This window comes from Oncorhynchus masou, chromosome 30, assembly GCF_036934945.1.
Source record: "Oncorhynchus masou masou isolate Uvic2021 chromosome 30, UVic_Omas_1.1, whole genome shotgun sequence".
Taxonomy (NCBI): Eukaryota; Metazoa; Chordata; class Actinopteri; order Salmoniformes; family Salmonidae; genus Oncorhynchus; species Oncorhynchus masou.
In genome coordinates, this window is record NC_088241.1 from 62,294,353 (window position 1) to 62,309,379 (window position 15,027).

Here is a 15,027-nt window from a genome sequence, read left to right on the forward strand (position 1 = left end):
CTGAGACTGCCCTATGATCAAGTGGGCTTTCAATGCAGCCAATTCCTCCCCTCCTCTGTCCACCCTGGAATAGCCTGTTGTTAGAACGAGCCTGATAGGTCAAAAGAGGTATACACCTCTAGCCCCAAATACAGATCTTTTGAAATAATCAGTCTAATTCATGTCCTGACATGGCCCATCTCCATATAGGGCTGATCAACACTCTATAAAGAGTGATGGAGATGGAGACCAGGGGAGACAGACCAGGGGAGACACAAGGCACTGGACATCCTGAAGGTAAGCATATAGAGGTAGTCTGCTGAGGAGGGCAAAAATAATCATCACAGGACCAAACAATTGTCATTACCACATTTAAACTGGCAAGTTGATTGATATCGGTCTTTATATTTGTCTATTTAATTCTCAGTAGAGATAATTTCCAACGTATCCAGGGTGTGACCAACAACAGGTAAGAATCATAATCCTCTAAAGTAGAGGTCCTACTACATGCCTCCTAGTGGTTTAATGTGTTCCATGAAAACTATACATTACTATACTAATGTTTTATTTTGGTCTGTACTCATTGACCTAGTCAACTTGTATATGATGCACAATACGTCTTTCCCGTATAGTAATTACATGTAGTCAGTGTTATACAGAAGGTGAATTCACCAATTTGTAAGTCGCTCTGGATAAGAGCGTCTGCTAAATGACTTAAATCTAAATGTTATACTAACACAAGCTGTAGATTTGAGCTACAGTGGACTTAGCTACTTTTGGTCTGCTGTGAATCTCACATGTTTTGGTTTATTTTCAATGTGCTATTGGTTTGCTGACCTTCATAGTGTTCAGATAAAGTCTTATCAATCTAGGGTTCTAAATCGGGTAGCCTACTGGTGTTCTGCCTCGACACCATTTTTTAAAGCTATTATTTAAAAGTTCTATTGGTCTGCCATGCTACAGAATACTACTCACATAAACAGTATATACATACAGTGATACTAATATTTCAATTGATTTAGGTCTTTAAAATAACAATAATTTAAGTATTAAGGCTAATTTACAAGTATAGTGTATAGAATCATTGTACTATCTAAAACGATGTGAAATAACTTTTACATAACCCAAAATATTTATATTTTCAGCTTTTTGAAGCTGTAGAAAACTGAAAGTAAAATACACAAAAACAAAACTTAAGAACGGAAGCATAGAAATAGTGCATATAGAACAGCTTCCTAGCCCTGCTTTCAATGATCATGACATATCTATAACACATATTTCTATGTTAATTTGGTTGGGTCGCCCAAAAAGTGACATATTGCAGCTTTAAGTTTGAGAACAGTTTGTTATGAGAATCCTAGCATACAACACACCTTGGCAACAGTGAGAAGACAGCCACACGTAAATCTATAGTTTAGTAAATGTAACCTAATAATATATACACAAATACATACATATCTACAACAAATACATTATATTATTCCAACTCAAACCTGGTACTGTGTGTAATATATACATATGTATGTGTCCAATGCTCTTTTCCTGCCTGCACAGATTTAAGAATGGGGGACGCGTTGATGGCAGAGTTTGGGGGCGCAGCTTCCTATCTGCGTAAGTCAGACAAAGAGCGTATGGAATGCCAGACAAGACCCTTTGACATAAAGAGAGAGTGCTATGTGCCAGACCCTGAGGTTGAGTACGTCAAGGCCACAATCACCAGCAGAGATGGGGCTAAAGTCACCGTTGATACTGAGTTCGGAAAGGTAAATATTTTGGTGAAAAGCATTTCTGAAAATATATGACCTGGAGAAAATCACAAGATAATACATTTTCTACTAGGATAACTCTATGATTGATGAACAGTTAGTTATAAACTGAATTGAGTTATGCACTTTACTGTTGACGATAAACATTCTTCTCACAAGAGGTAATAAGGAGCAGAATCCTGACTTGAGATCTTTAACTTTCATGCAAATCAGGCATTACATGTAAATGTGTGCAATCTCTTCAACTTGAAAATGAAACAAACTCATTTAATTTGCTCATCTTTCAGACTGTTACTGTGAAGGAGGATGACGTTCACCCCCAGAACCCGCCAAAGTTTGATAAAATTGAGGACATGGCGATGTTCACCTTCCTGCACGAGCCTGCTGTGCTGTTTAACCTCAAAGAGCGTTACGCAGCCTGGATGATCTACGTAAGTCAAGCCTGACTGCTAATATCGCCAATAAATCAAACATTCATTCAAATGAATGAAACTAAATCTGCATCTCCCTCGTCTTCCACAGACCTACTCAGGGCTGTTCTGTGTCACTGTCAACCCCTACAAGTGGCTGCCAGTGTATGATCAGTCTGTTGTCAATGCATACAGAGGCAAGAAGAGGACAGAAGCTCCTCCTCACATCTTCTCCATCTCTGACAATGCCTACCAGTACATGTTGTCAGGTAAAATATCACTTTTCATTTTCATCTACATTGGTATATAAAATAATTTTTGTATAATGACACATTTACTGATACTTCTCTTTCAACAGACAGGGAAAACCAGTCTGTTCTTATCACGTAAGTACATCAACCAAAGGTTATATTGATTTGAGGCTATTTAAAATTAAGATAAATTCTGAGACATCAACATTTGTATTTCAATCCCAGTGGAGAATCCGGTGCTGGAAAGACTGTGAACACCAAGAGGGTCATCCAGTATTTTGCCAGCATTGCTGCTGTCGGCGGAAAGAAGAGCGCTGCAGAAGAAAAAAAGGTCAATAGAATGCAAATGTTCATCATTATCAATCCCAAATGAAACATTATTCATGGCTGGATGAGCATATGTTGAGAAAATCCATTTTTATTCATGTAGTATTGGTGTTCATTGCAGCATTTTCACACTGTATGGATGTTGGTTTCTAGGGGACACTGGAGGATCAAATCATCCAGGCCAATCCTGCCCTGGAGGCTTTTGGTAATGCCAAGACCATCAGGAATGACAACTCCTCTCGATTCGTAAGTTTGTTCTTTGTTTGCAGTCAAAGACCATTCAAATCTTATCCTATATTTTAATCTTATCTGTTATCTTCTCGATTTGAATTTCATAAGGATAAGAATTTTATTAGGATCCGCCATTAGTTGATGTCATGACGTCAGCTAATCTTCCTCGGGTCCATCAGCTAATCTTCCCTTTTGGGACTGTGTGCAACAGACCTGGGTTTAAATACTATTTGTTGTTTATTTCAAATACTTTGTGTTTGATCGAGCCTGCCTAGAGTGTGAAAGGTGTGATTTAAACTTTTGGGACTATTCCATCAGTTCCACTACACCACGCAAGCTCAATCAAGCACACCTATTCAAAAAGAAAACAACTACTACTTGAACCCAGATCTGGAGTGCTCATTCATTTCTACTTTTGACAATAACTTACAGGGTAAATTCATCCGAATTCATTTTGGAGTCACTGGGAAGCTTTCGTCTGCTGACATTGAGACTTGTGAGTACAATAGTATATTTGTTCAGAATTGAAGATCTCTTTGACAGGAAACACATTAATACCAAAAGCACTTTTCCTTACTGATCAGATCTACTGGAGAAGTCACGTGTAACTTTCCAGCTCAAGGCTGAGAGAGATTATCACATCTTCTACCAGATCCTGTCCCAAAAGAAACCAGAACTGCTGGGTGAGTTTTAAATCATCAAACACTACTGAGCAGGCTTAAGGTCTAATTCAACTGAGAACTACTGATTACATTGGGGTACAGATTTATTGGATCCCATGATAAATATGTGCAAAACAAATACTGTAATACAAATACTTAGCTACATTTTTTTTATTATATACATTTTATACTAATTCAATTGCTCAGAGAAAGAGATTTTGTTTAACAAAATCCTTGTGAGGACAACGACACTGAGCCTTTTTCTAAAATGACATTGGATAACACATTGGGAGGGATCTGAGACCAGCGGTTCCCAAACTGTTGGGTGCGCCCTGGTCGGTAGGGGGGGGCCCTTACACTATATTATGTTATGGCCTATACCACAGCCTGAACACAAATCAAACTGTGCTGTTCAAATATTTTCAGAGATGCTACTCATCACCAGCAATCCCTATGACTACGCCTTCATCTCCCAAGGAGAGATTGCTGTAACTTCCATTAATGATGCAGATGAGCTAATGGCTACTGATGTGAGTAAAATATGTTCATGAACACTGTATGTGCTTGGAAGTAAGCATTTCACAGCAAGGTCTACACCTGTTGTATTCAGGGCATGTGACAAATAAAATGTGATTTGATTTTGATTTATTCCACTTATATCCAACTCTCTCTCCAATACAAAAAAATATGCTTTTATTTCAAAACTAGGATGCCTTTAATGTGCTTGGATTCTCCCAAGAAGAGATTAATGGCATTTATAAGCTGACTGGGGCCATCATGCACTACGGCAACCTGAAGTTCAAGAATAAGCAGCGGGAGGAGCAAGCAGAGGCAGATGGCACTGAGGGTGAGCACTGATTAAAAACCTCTCACTTTAACATAAAGTAATATTTGAAAAATCTGACGCTCAGAGTGCCTCCTCCAACCATAAAACTTTGCCTTTCCAGATATTGACAAAGCTGCATATCTGATGGGCCTGAACTCTGCTGACCTGGTCAAGGGGCTGTGTCACCCAAGGGTCAAAGTAGGAAATGAGTGGGTCACCAAAGGTCAGAGTGTCGACCAGGTGAGTCTCAAAAAAGTTGTATATTTCCAAGAGATAATAATTTTGAGCATAAAACTTCTGTCTAAAGTTGCTAATATGTTCATGTCTGTGATTCCTCATTGCCGATGCCTCTTAGTCCAAGGCCTGATATGTGTCTGGGTAACTGTCCCTAGGCGTTTATGTGGAGTCTATGTTTTGGTAAATTATTTTCTCAATATTTTGTAGGTGTACTACTCCATTGGTGCATTGGCAAAGAAAATTTACGAGAACATGTTCCTCTGGATGGTGATAAGAATCAACCTTACACTGGACACAAAGAACGCTCGCCAGCACTACATTGGTGTGCTGGACATTGCCGGCTTTGAGATCTTTGATGTGAGTGTTTGATGTACATTTTATAAATAGGACACGTCAAAAAACGATTCATCTAAAACATTACAGCTGACAAAATAAAGTAACTGTAAACTTCTATTTCAGTTCAACACCTTTGAGCAGCTGTGCATCAACTTCACTAATGAGAAGCTGCAACAGTTCTTCAACCACCACATGTTTGTGCTGGAGCAGGAAGAATATAAAAAAGAGGGCATTGTCTGGGAGTTCATTGACTTCGGCATGGACTTGGCTGCCTGCATTGACCTCATTGAAAGGGTTGGTGTCTTCAGTTTCACATAAGTTTAATTTATATGATTGAATCTTTTGCGATTTCAAACATTAAAAGGGCCATCATCATAAATGTGCTACAACAACAAATTATTCTCATATTTATGCTTTTTCCTTAAAATGCATTTATTTTCATTCATTTTCCCCTTTCAGCCCATGGGTATCATGTCCATCCTTGAAGAGGAGTGCATGTTCCCCAAGGCCAGTGATTCTACATTCAAAGCTAAGCTGTATGAGAACCATCTGGGCAAAAATGCATGCTTCCAGAAACCTAGGATTATTAAGGGTAGACCAGAGGCACATTTCTCCCTGGTTCACTATGCTGGCATTGTTGACTACAACATTGGTAACTGGCTGGTAAAGAACAAGGACCCGCTGAATGAGACTGTGGTCGGACTGTTCCAGAAGTCAAGTCTTAAGTTCCTGGCCAACCTCTTTGTGAGCTATGCTGGTGCAGAAGGAGGTACTATGTGTTTTTAATCGGCAAAGACTACAAACCACAGAAATAAATACAAATGTACATGACAATAATATATTTAATTGATGTCATTATCATACAGCACCTGAAGAAAAAGCGGCTGGAGGAAAGAAGAAGAAAGGCTCTTCCTTCCAGACTGTGTCTGCATTGCACAGGGTAGATCTGACTTTAAATCAATATACTTCTGATGTTTTCAAATGGCAGAAAATAACAAATGTATTATATTTGTGCTAAATTTGACATGTCAGTTTGTTGTGGATTGGCATGTTAGCATTAAATGCCGTTATGACTCGTGAGGTACTGGGAGTAATTTATGGAAAATTTTACATTTGTCATACTTACAGGAGAACTTGGGTAAACTCATGACCAACTTGAGGTCTACTCACCCTCACTTTGTGCGTTGCCTCATCCCCAACGAGACCAAGACTCCTGGGGCCATGGAGAATCCTCTGGTCATGCACCAGCTGCGCTGTAACGGTGTGCTGGAAGGCATCAGGATCTGCAGAAAGGGCTTCCCCAACAGGATCCTGTATGCTGACTTCAAACAAAGGTACAAATCATTATGCATTTCCTGTCCAAAATAAATTCAACTGTTTACCTATTCAGGTGTTCCATTTTTGAAGATAATTGCTTTCTGATTTAAATTCAGATACCGCATCCTCAATCCAAATGCTATCCCTGAGGGTCAGTTCATTGACAACATGAAGGCAGCAGAAAAACTGCTGGGCTCTCTGGACATTGACCACACCCAGTACAGATTAGGACACACGAAGGTACGTTCTCTATATAGATGAAAAGCAATAAGACCTGTTGGACCAGCAGCAATTACGGGGTCCAAGCAGTATATTACCACTAGGTTTACCTGAGAAATGCCTGTTGAAATAACTGATGATATACCACTGAGCATGCTTTCTATATATCATCTGTCTCTAGGGGAAATGGATCCAGTCAAGAAATGCAAATATTTACCATGTAGTAGATCCATATCTGGCTATATATAAGATATCAAAAGCATTGTGGCCATACTGTTTGAGATAGACTTTCTGTCCATTTTTTTCACTCTCGGTCATGCTGGGACAGAAGTTGTAAAATCAATTGCACATTACAAGGCCAACTTGTTGGTCAATTTGTGCCATTTTCACAGAGGCAAGAAATTAGCCATCTAAACATGACTACTACATTTTGTAAATCTGGGAGATACCACATTCAAGTTATTTATGGTCAACTGGCAGAAAAATACAATCGTACAAATACAAGACAATCCATGCACCAAAGTATGGCCTTGGTTTATCATTAGGTGTTCTTCAAGGCTGGTCTCCTGGGTACCCTTGAGGAGATGAGAGATGACCGTCTCGCTCTTATCATCACTGGAATGCAGGCCCGATCACGTGGTCTACTTGCCAGAATTGAGTTCCAGAAAATTGTTGACCGCAGGTTGGAATAAGAGTAGATAAAACTTCTGCAGACAATATGGTGGAGGTGGAAAAGGGTGTATAAAAAGCTACTTCTGTTCCATTTCACAGGGACGCCTTGCTTGTGATCCAATGGAACATTCGTGCCTTCATGGGTGTCAAGAATTGGCCCTGGATGAAGATGTTCTTTAAGATTAAACCTCTGCTGAAGTCAGCAGAGACTGAGAAGGAGATGGCGAACATGAAGGAAGAATTCCTGAAGCTTAAAGAGGCTTATGCTAAAAGTGAAGCCCGTAGAAAGGAGCTGGAAGAGAAGATGGTCTCCCTTATCCAAGAGAAGAATGACCTGCAGATCGCTGTCCAAACTGTGAGTAACTTTAACTGAACTAGCGTTACATTGCTGCACTCAAATCATTTGTCAAAATTGCCTTAGCTAACTAGAGAAATGTAAAAACAGAGAAAGAGGAGACATGACTTGCGGCAGGGTAGCCTAGTGGTTAGAGCATTGGACAAGTAACCGAAAGGTTGCAAGTTCAAACCCCCGAGCTGACAAGGTACAAATCTGTCATTCTGCCCCTGAACAGGCAGTTAACCCACTGTTCCTCGGCTGTCATTGAAAATAAGAATTTGTTCTTAACTGACTTGCCTAGTTAAATAAAGGTGAAATAAAAAAAAAATAGGTATGTACAATCAGAGGAGCATTTGTAGTCTCCAAATATTTTGCCACCAAACAAACTTCTGAGCTTTGGAGAATTTGATATACTTACAATATATTGACACATTGACAGTCAGAAGACACTATTGGTGATGCTGAAGAGAGATGCGAGGGTCTGATCAAGAGCAAAATCCAGCTTGAGGCCAAATCCAAAGAGCTGACAGAAAGACTGGAGGATGAGGAGGAGATGAATTCAGAGCTGACTGCTAAGAAGAGGAAGCTGGAAGACGAGTGCTCAGAACTCAAGAAGGACATTGATGATCTGGAGCTCACTCTGGCTAAAGTGGAGAAGGAGAAGCATGCCACAGAGAACAAGGTAAAAGTTGTTCTTCATTATTGTATTGTTAAAACTCCAATTGATTGTTTTGGATGAAAACGTAATGACATTGTTTCCTTAGGTTAAAAACCTGACTGAAGAGATGGCAGCTCTGGATGAAATCATTGCCAAGCTGACCAAGGAGAAGAAGGCTCTGCAGGAAGCTCATCAGCAAACGTTGGATGACCTGCAGAGTGAGGAGGACAAGGTCAACACGCTGACCAAGGCCAAAGCCAAACTGGAACAGCAAGTTGATGATGTGAGTACCAAATAGGAAATAAAAAATTACAGCAAAATAAGTAATATCCTAAAATAGCCTACAGCACAATATTGTTTAATATATCCTTTATCAGCTTGAAGGTTCTCTGGAGCAAGAAAAGAAGGTCAGGATGGACCTTGAGAGAGCCAAAAGAAAGCTGGAAGGAGACTTGAAGTTGACCCAGGAGAGCCTAATGGACCTGGAGAACGACAAGCAGCAACTGGAGGAGAGAATGAAGAAGTAAGATCACAACCCACAAAATCTAATGAATAATTCCTTTCCAGAAAGCTCTAAAATGTGTGCTTTACTTATCAGGAAGGATTTTGAGACGAGCCAACTCAACAGCAAGATTGAGGATGAGCAGGCCATGAGTGCCCAACTTCAGAAGAAACTGAAGGAGCTGCAGGTATTTTAATAGTATTGTTGAAAAGGTCATCATTGTGTTACACTTGTTTATGTTCTGTTCTTACCAAAACATTTCAATTCCAACCATTTCAGGCCCGCATTGAAGAGCTGGAGGAAGAGCTTGAGGCTGAGAGAGCTGCCCGTGCCAAGGTGGAGAAACAGAGGGCAGACTTGTCCAGAGAGCTGGAAGAGATCAGTGAGAGGCTGGAGGAAGCAGGTGGAGCCACTGCTGCCCAGATTGAGATGAACAAGAAGAGGGAGGCTGAGTTTCAGAAGGTGCGCAGAGACCTTGAAGAGGCTACTCTGCAGCATGAGGCTACAGCTGCCACTCTGAGGAAGAAAAATGCTGACAGTGTGGCTGACCTGGGAGAGCAGATTGACAACCTTCAGAGAGTGAAGCAGAAGCTGGAGAAGGAGAAGAGTGAGCTCAGGCTGGAGTTGGACGATGTGGTCTCCAACATGGAGCAAATTGTCAAGTCTAAAGTATGTGGTATCACTGAGCAATCATAAAATGCGTTATCGGTACATGCTTTTTAATGATGCAATCTAGTGACTGTGTTCTGTCATTCAAAAAACAAATCTGTTTTTAGACAAACTTGGAGAAAATGTGCCGCACTCTCGAGGACCAGATGAGTGAATACAGGACGAAAGCTGAGGAAGGACAGCGATCCATCAACGATTTCACCATGCAGAAAGCAAAGCTTCAAACTGAGAATGGTATATTAACTAAAAATCTGGACATTCACATGAACATCAACAACAAATAACCAAATAAGTAATATAATTTGAAATAATTAGAATTGCATTAAAACAGGTGAACTTGCCAGACAGCTGGAGGAGAAGGACTCTCTGGTCTCCCAACTGACCAGAGGTAAGCAGTCCAACGTTCAGCAGATTGAAGACCTCAAGAGACAACTGGAGGAGGAAGTCAAGGTATTTATACTAAAAATGCAGTGTCAATAATCAACTTCATCTAACCTCCGGCATAATTTGATTCTTTACAAAATGTCCTTACCAGGCAAAGAACGCACTTGCCCATGCAGTGCAGTCTGCTCGCCATGACTCAGATCTGCTGAGGGAGCAGTATGAGGAGGAGCAGGAGGCCAAGTCTGAGCTGCAGCGTGGCATGTCCAAGGCTAATGCTGAAGTGGCTCAGTGGAGAACCAAGTATGAAACTGATGCCATCCAGAAGACCGAGGAGCTTGAAGATGCAAAGTAAGGACGCTTAATTTAAATTATTATACAAAAGTATTGAAACCAATAGAATGTTATATATATGGGGGATACAGATTCAGGAATGGCTGAAGGATTGCAACATTTACCTGGTTAACTCTGCAAATAGCACTGCTGGGTGATCTGAAAAGTCATAGTCAATCGATTAAAAAATAATAACACACATAGCAAAAATAAATATTTAATTTACAATCTTTAGAAACTAAGAGAATATAAAGAAAGGTTCAGGACTTTTGTGAAACTTCACAACTGTATGGTGTTCAGAGATAGATGGGTGGGGTTGAGGGTAGCTGAAAGATGGGACTGAAAACAAACAAAAGATAACTAATGTAAAATATACAGTGTCTGTAAAATGTATATAGTATGTATAAGATGGAAGTAGGAGCCTTAGTGTTGTCGTCCATTAGTTTACTCCAATTAGGGGAGGGATGGTAGGGTTAGGGGAAAATAATAAACAAAACACATATTTAAAAAATATATATACATTTAATAATATATCTATGGGGGATTTCTGTATGCTTACATTTATAGAAGCTATTTGCAATTTGGCTGAATTAGTGACACAGAAAAGTACATGATGAATGATACATAGATTACCTGATATAGAACCATTAAATATCAGACAGAAAAAAGGCAGATGTCTTAAATGTTTCTCATCTATGTCAATCCAGGAAAAAGCTGGCTCAGCGTCTGCAGGATGCAGAGGAGGCTGTGGAAGCTGTTAATGCTAAATGCTCCTCCCTGGAGAAGACTAAACACAGACTCCAGAATGAGATTGAAGATCTCATGGTGGATGTGGAGAGATCCAATGCATCTGCTGCCGCTCTGGACAAAAAGCAAAGGAACTTCGACAAGGTAGAAAATTAGCCTTCCTATTAGTCTTTATTACCACTGTGATTTTTATTTGACCCTGCTGGTCATCTATGAACATTTGAACATCTTGGCAATGTTCTGTTATAATCTCCACCCGGCACAGCCAGAAGAGGACTGGCCACCCCTCATAGCCTGGTTCCTCTCTAGGTTTCTTCCTATGTTCTGGCCTTTCTAGGGAGTTTTTCCTAGCCACCCTGCTTCTACACCTGCATTGCTTGCTGTTTGGGGTTTTAGGCTGGGTTTCTGTACAGCACTTTGTGACATCAGCTGATGTAAGAAGGGCTTTATAAATACATTTGATTGATTATAGTACATAATAGGGACAGCATGTAGACTAGTGGTTAGAGAAGCAGGCCTTGAATCCCAGCTCAGATGAGAAAATCTGGTGTTGAATTCACCGACAACCAGAAGGTTGCTGTCATCATCCTACATACCCTTGAGCAAGGCACTTCACCCCTATAATTGCTCCAGGGGAGTTGCACTGCAGCTGACCCATTGCATTCTGCCCGTGTTTTCTTGGGGGCTTAGGTTGTGAGCATCTTTCTTCTGTAAGTTAATGGACAATAAAGTACATCTTATCCTAATCATATACTGTACTGAAACCACGTATCTTTCCAGGTCCTGGCTGAGTGGAAGCAGAAGTTTGAAGAGTCTCAGACTGAGCTAGAGAGCTCCCAGAAAGAGGCCAGATCTCTCAGCACTGAACTCTTCAAACTCAAGAACTCTTATGAGGAATCTCTGGATCATCTGGAGACGATGAAGAGAGAGAACAAGAACCTTCAAGGTCAGAGAATGTGCATTATTGCCTATATAACTTAGTTAATCAAAGATTGATAGGTTATAGAGATCACAAAAATATTGTAGTTATGAGGCTTGGGTGTTTTTTCATATGTATCGTATACCGGGGTATTTTGAAATACCGATGGTATGATTTTCAATACTGTAAATTTAACTATCTAAGATGTGCCAAATAAATATGCACCAACGGTAATACCATATACCCCGGTATGAACATCTAGATACAGCCCAACCCTACTCGTTGTCACAAAAAGATTCTGAAAATATATTTTTCCACAGAGGAAATTTCTGACCTGACTGAGCAACTTGGTGAGGGAGGAAAGAGCATCCATGAGCTGGAGAAAATCCGTAAACAGCTGGAGCAGGAGAAGGCTGAGATACAGTCTGCTCTAGAGGAAGCTGAGGTAAGAAAACATTTACAGACAGTGAAAGTTCCAGAATTGAATTGTAAAATCTTCTAAACTATGGGTGGCTGTGTTCTCATAGGGCTCCCTAGAGCATGAGGAGGGCAAGATCATGAGAGCACAGCTGGAGTTCAATCAGGTCAAAGCTGACATTGAACGGAAGCTAGTGGAGAAGGATGAGGAGATGGAGATGAATAAGAGGAACCAGCAGAGAGTGGTGGATACCCTGCAAAGTTCCCTGGAGTCAGAGACTCGCAGCAGGAATGAAGCTCTCAGGCTGAAGAAGAAGATGGAGGGAGATCTCAATGAGATGGAGATCCAGCTCAGCCAGGCCAACAGGCAGGCAGCAGAGGCCCAGAAGCAACTTAAGGGTCTTCATTCCCATCTGAAGGTAACACCTCCACACCATTGTGAATTAAAAACATTACTTGTGCCTTCATAAAAAGCCAAACCACACTGTGAAACAAAATATAGTAAAATCATAAATTCTCTCTACAGGATTCTCAAATGCAGCTGGATGATGCTCTTCGTGGCAATGATGATCTGAAGGAGAACATTGCTATTGTAGAGAGACGCAACAATCTGATGCAGGCTGAATTGGATGAGCTGAGAGCCATGGTGGAGCAGACTGAGAGAGGCCGCAAACTGGCTGAGCAGGAACTGCTGGATGTTAGTGAGAGAGTTCAGCTGCTGCACTCACAGGTAAGACGGTAATAGATAACAATTCGTGTTCTCCTTAAAATGTCTGCGATTTGAGATTTGTTGAGGTTATATTAAAAGGAATTTGTCATATATATGTGTAGAACACCAGCCTGTTGAGCCAGAAGAAGAAGCTAGAGGGTGACACATCCCAGCTTCAGAATGAAGTGGAGGAGGCTGTGCAGGAGTGCAGAAATGCTGAAGAAAAGGCCAAAAAGGCCATTACTGATGCTGCCATGATGGCAGAGGAGCTGAAGAAGGAGCAGGACACCAGTTCTCATCTGGAGCGCATGAAAAAGAACATGGAGCAGACCATCAAGGACCTGCAGCACCGCCTGGATGAAGCTGAACAAATTGCCATGAAAGGTGGCAAGAAGCAGATCCAGAAGCTGGAGTCCAGAGTAAGTGTCTGAGGCCCAGCTACATAATCTTCTATTAATTCTAAATCATTTTTTCATATTTATAGTCATATTTCTAGCTTTAATATTAAAAGCAGTGGTAACTAACAACGTAAATGGAATTAATGTGTTAACATTCATAATTTCTTTCTAGGTGAGGGAGCTAGAGAGTGAAGTGGAAATGGAGCAAAGGAGGAGCAGTGATGCTGTGAAAGGTGTCCGTAAATATGAGAGACGCATCAAGGAGCTCACCTACCAGGTACATCATATATTTTAATTTGACATTGCATTATTAACACGCTAAGAATCAAATGTAAGACACACCAATGACAATGTTTTTCCTTTCATTTTGGGTACAGACTGAGGAAGACCGTAAGAATTTGTCCCGTCTTCAAGACCTGGTGGACAAACTGCAGCTGAAGGTCAAATCCTACAAGAGAACTTCAGAGGAGGCTGTAAGTAGAAAATGTTCCATCATCCAACTAATACAGCTGTAATTCTCAAATTGTTGTTTGCAAGAAACTTGACATTATTCACAGGATTTTTAACATTCATATTTAACATTATTCACAGGAGGAACAAGCCAATTCCAATTTGGGCAAGTTCCGCAAGATTCAGCATGAACTGGATGAGGCAGAGGAGAGGGCTGATATTGCTGAGTCTCAGGTTAACAAGATGAGAGCCAAGAGTCGTGATTCTGGCTCCAAGGTCAGTGAAGTTGCTGTTTCAATGTACATAGTTGTAATGGTTATAATTAAGCAGATTCCCATTTGTAATGTATGGCAAAATCCTCAACCTTAAATAGCTTCAATGCTAAAGTCTGGGATCTGGGACTCTGTTTAATGGTCATTTCAATTCTCTATATTCACCCATTGATTCCTGAAGAAAATAAGTAATGCATTAATTATTTGTTAAATTGTTACTAAGTAACTATACCTGTTGAAGTTCCCAACTGTAAAAATTCAACCAGAGGTCACAGTATAAATGGCAGTATAAAACATTTTCTCATAATCAATCCATCTTCTCCATCACAGAAAGGAAAGGAGGAAGAGTGAGGTCAAGAGTTGTGATGTCGGCTCCCAGGTCAGTTCTTTTAATTATATTGGTTTTCATTTGTCATGTATGACGATGGCCCCAACATCAATATCTTTGTAAGTATTTGATGTCCAATAACCATACAACTACCTATAAAGTGTTATTATATTATATTCTATACATTTGAATAATATTTCCTGTCATGGGTTAAAAAATGTTGTTTTTTTCAAAAGCATAATATTTATTGGTTTAAGTGGTGATTTACTGTGATGGCAAGCAACGCATTTTTATTTACTTATAAATACTAGACATTTACTTAGATAAACACTAGACATCGTTGCTTCTTTAATTATTTTTGTAAAATCTTTAATTTACTAGTAAACAGTTTGTGTAATGCATGATGTTTGTAGTGTTCTCTGTAAACTCAAACAAGGTGCCCCATTGTTTAATTTATAGTTGATGACCCACAGAATATTCTAAGAATGTTTTTAGTGTTCACAATAGTTAATTCAATTTGAACCTTTATCCATCTTCTGTCACAGAAATGTCATGATGAAGAGTGAAGCTCTTGGATGGACCTTACTGGAAAATCTCCTGACTGTAGTGCTTTAGTTTTCTATATTCTCCATGCAACATGAGCAGAATAAAGAATAAAGTCAATTTAAAATAGG

The 15,027-nt window shown here is 40.1% G+C and overlaps 1 protein-coding gene across 1 annotated transcript; it reads left to right on the forward strand.

Moving 5' to 3' along the window:
• Positions 1 to 224: 224 nt before the first annotated feature.
• LOC135522927 (myosin-7-like) lies at positions 225 to 15,027 on the forward strand. The gene is made up of 40 exons (XM_064949636.1): positions 225 to 276; positions 407 to 448; positions 1,534 to 1,742; positions 2,033 to 2,176; positions 2,268 to 2,424; positions 2,514 to 2,541; positions 2,632 to 2,737; positions 2,887 to 2,979; positions 3,397 to 3,460; positions 3,549 to 3,647; positions 4,053 to 4,156; positions 4,335 to 4,473; positions 4,574 to 4,692; positions 4,897 to 5,046; positions 5,149 to 5,319; positions 5,485 to 5,794; positions 5,892 to 5,965; positions 6,154 to 6,359; positions 6,459 to 6,582; positions 7,107 to 7,243; positions 7,333 to 7,588; positions 8,010 to 8,252; positions 8,335 to 8,511; positions 8,606 to 8,751; positions 8,827 to 8,917; positions 9,010 to 9,399; positions 9,507 to 9,633; positions 9,731 to 9,849; positions 9,935 to 10,131; positions 10,821 to 11,004; positions 11,641 to 11,806; positions 12,100 to 12,224; positions 12,307 to 12,615; positions 12,723 to 12,926; positions 13,028 to 13,324; positions 13,476 to 13,580; positions 13,681 to 13,776; positions 13,895 to 14,029; positions 14,356 to 14,404; positions 14,899 to 15,027. The coding sequence occupies exons 3-39, from the start codon at positions 1,542 to 1,544 to the stop codon at positions 14,374 to 14,376; spliced, it is 5,814 nt and encodes a 1,937-aa protein (XP_064805708.1). The 5' UTR covers positions 225 to 276; positions 407 to 448; positions 1,534 to 1,541; the 3' UTR covers positions 14,377 to 14,404; positions 14,899 to 15,027.

Bases quoted from the DNA above. Each gene is read 5' to 3' on its own strand.
- LOC135522927 (XM_064949636.1), top strand. From the start codon at position 1,542: ATGGGGGACGCGTTGATGGCAGAGTTTGGGGGCGCAGCTTCCTATCTG. The intron at 6,583-7,106 runs GTACGTTCTCTA...GTTTATCATTAG, and splicing joins ACAGATTAGGACACACGAAG to GTGTTCTTCAAGGCTGGTCT. The intron at 13,325-13,475 runs GTAAGTGTCTGA...ATTTCTTTCTAG, and splicing joins TCCAGAAGCTGGAGTCCAGA to GTGAGGGAGCTAGAGAGTGA.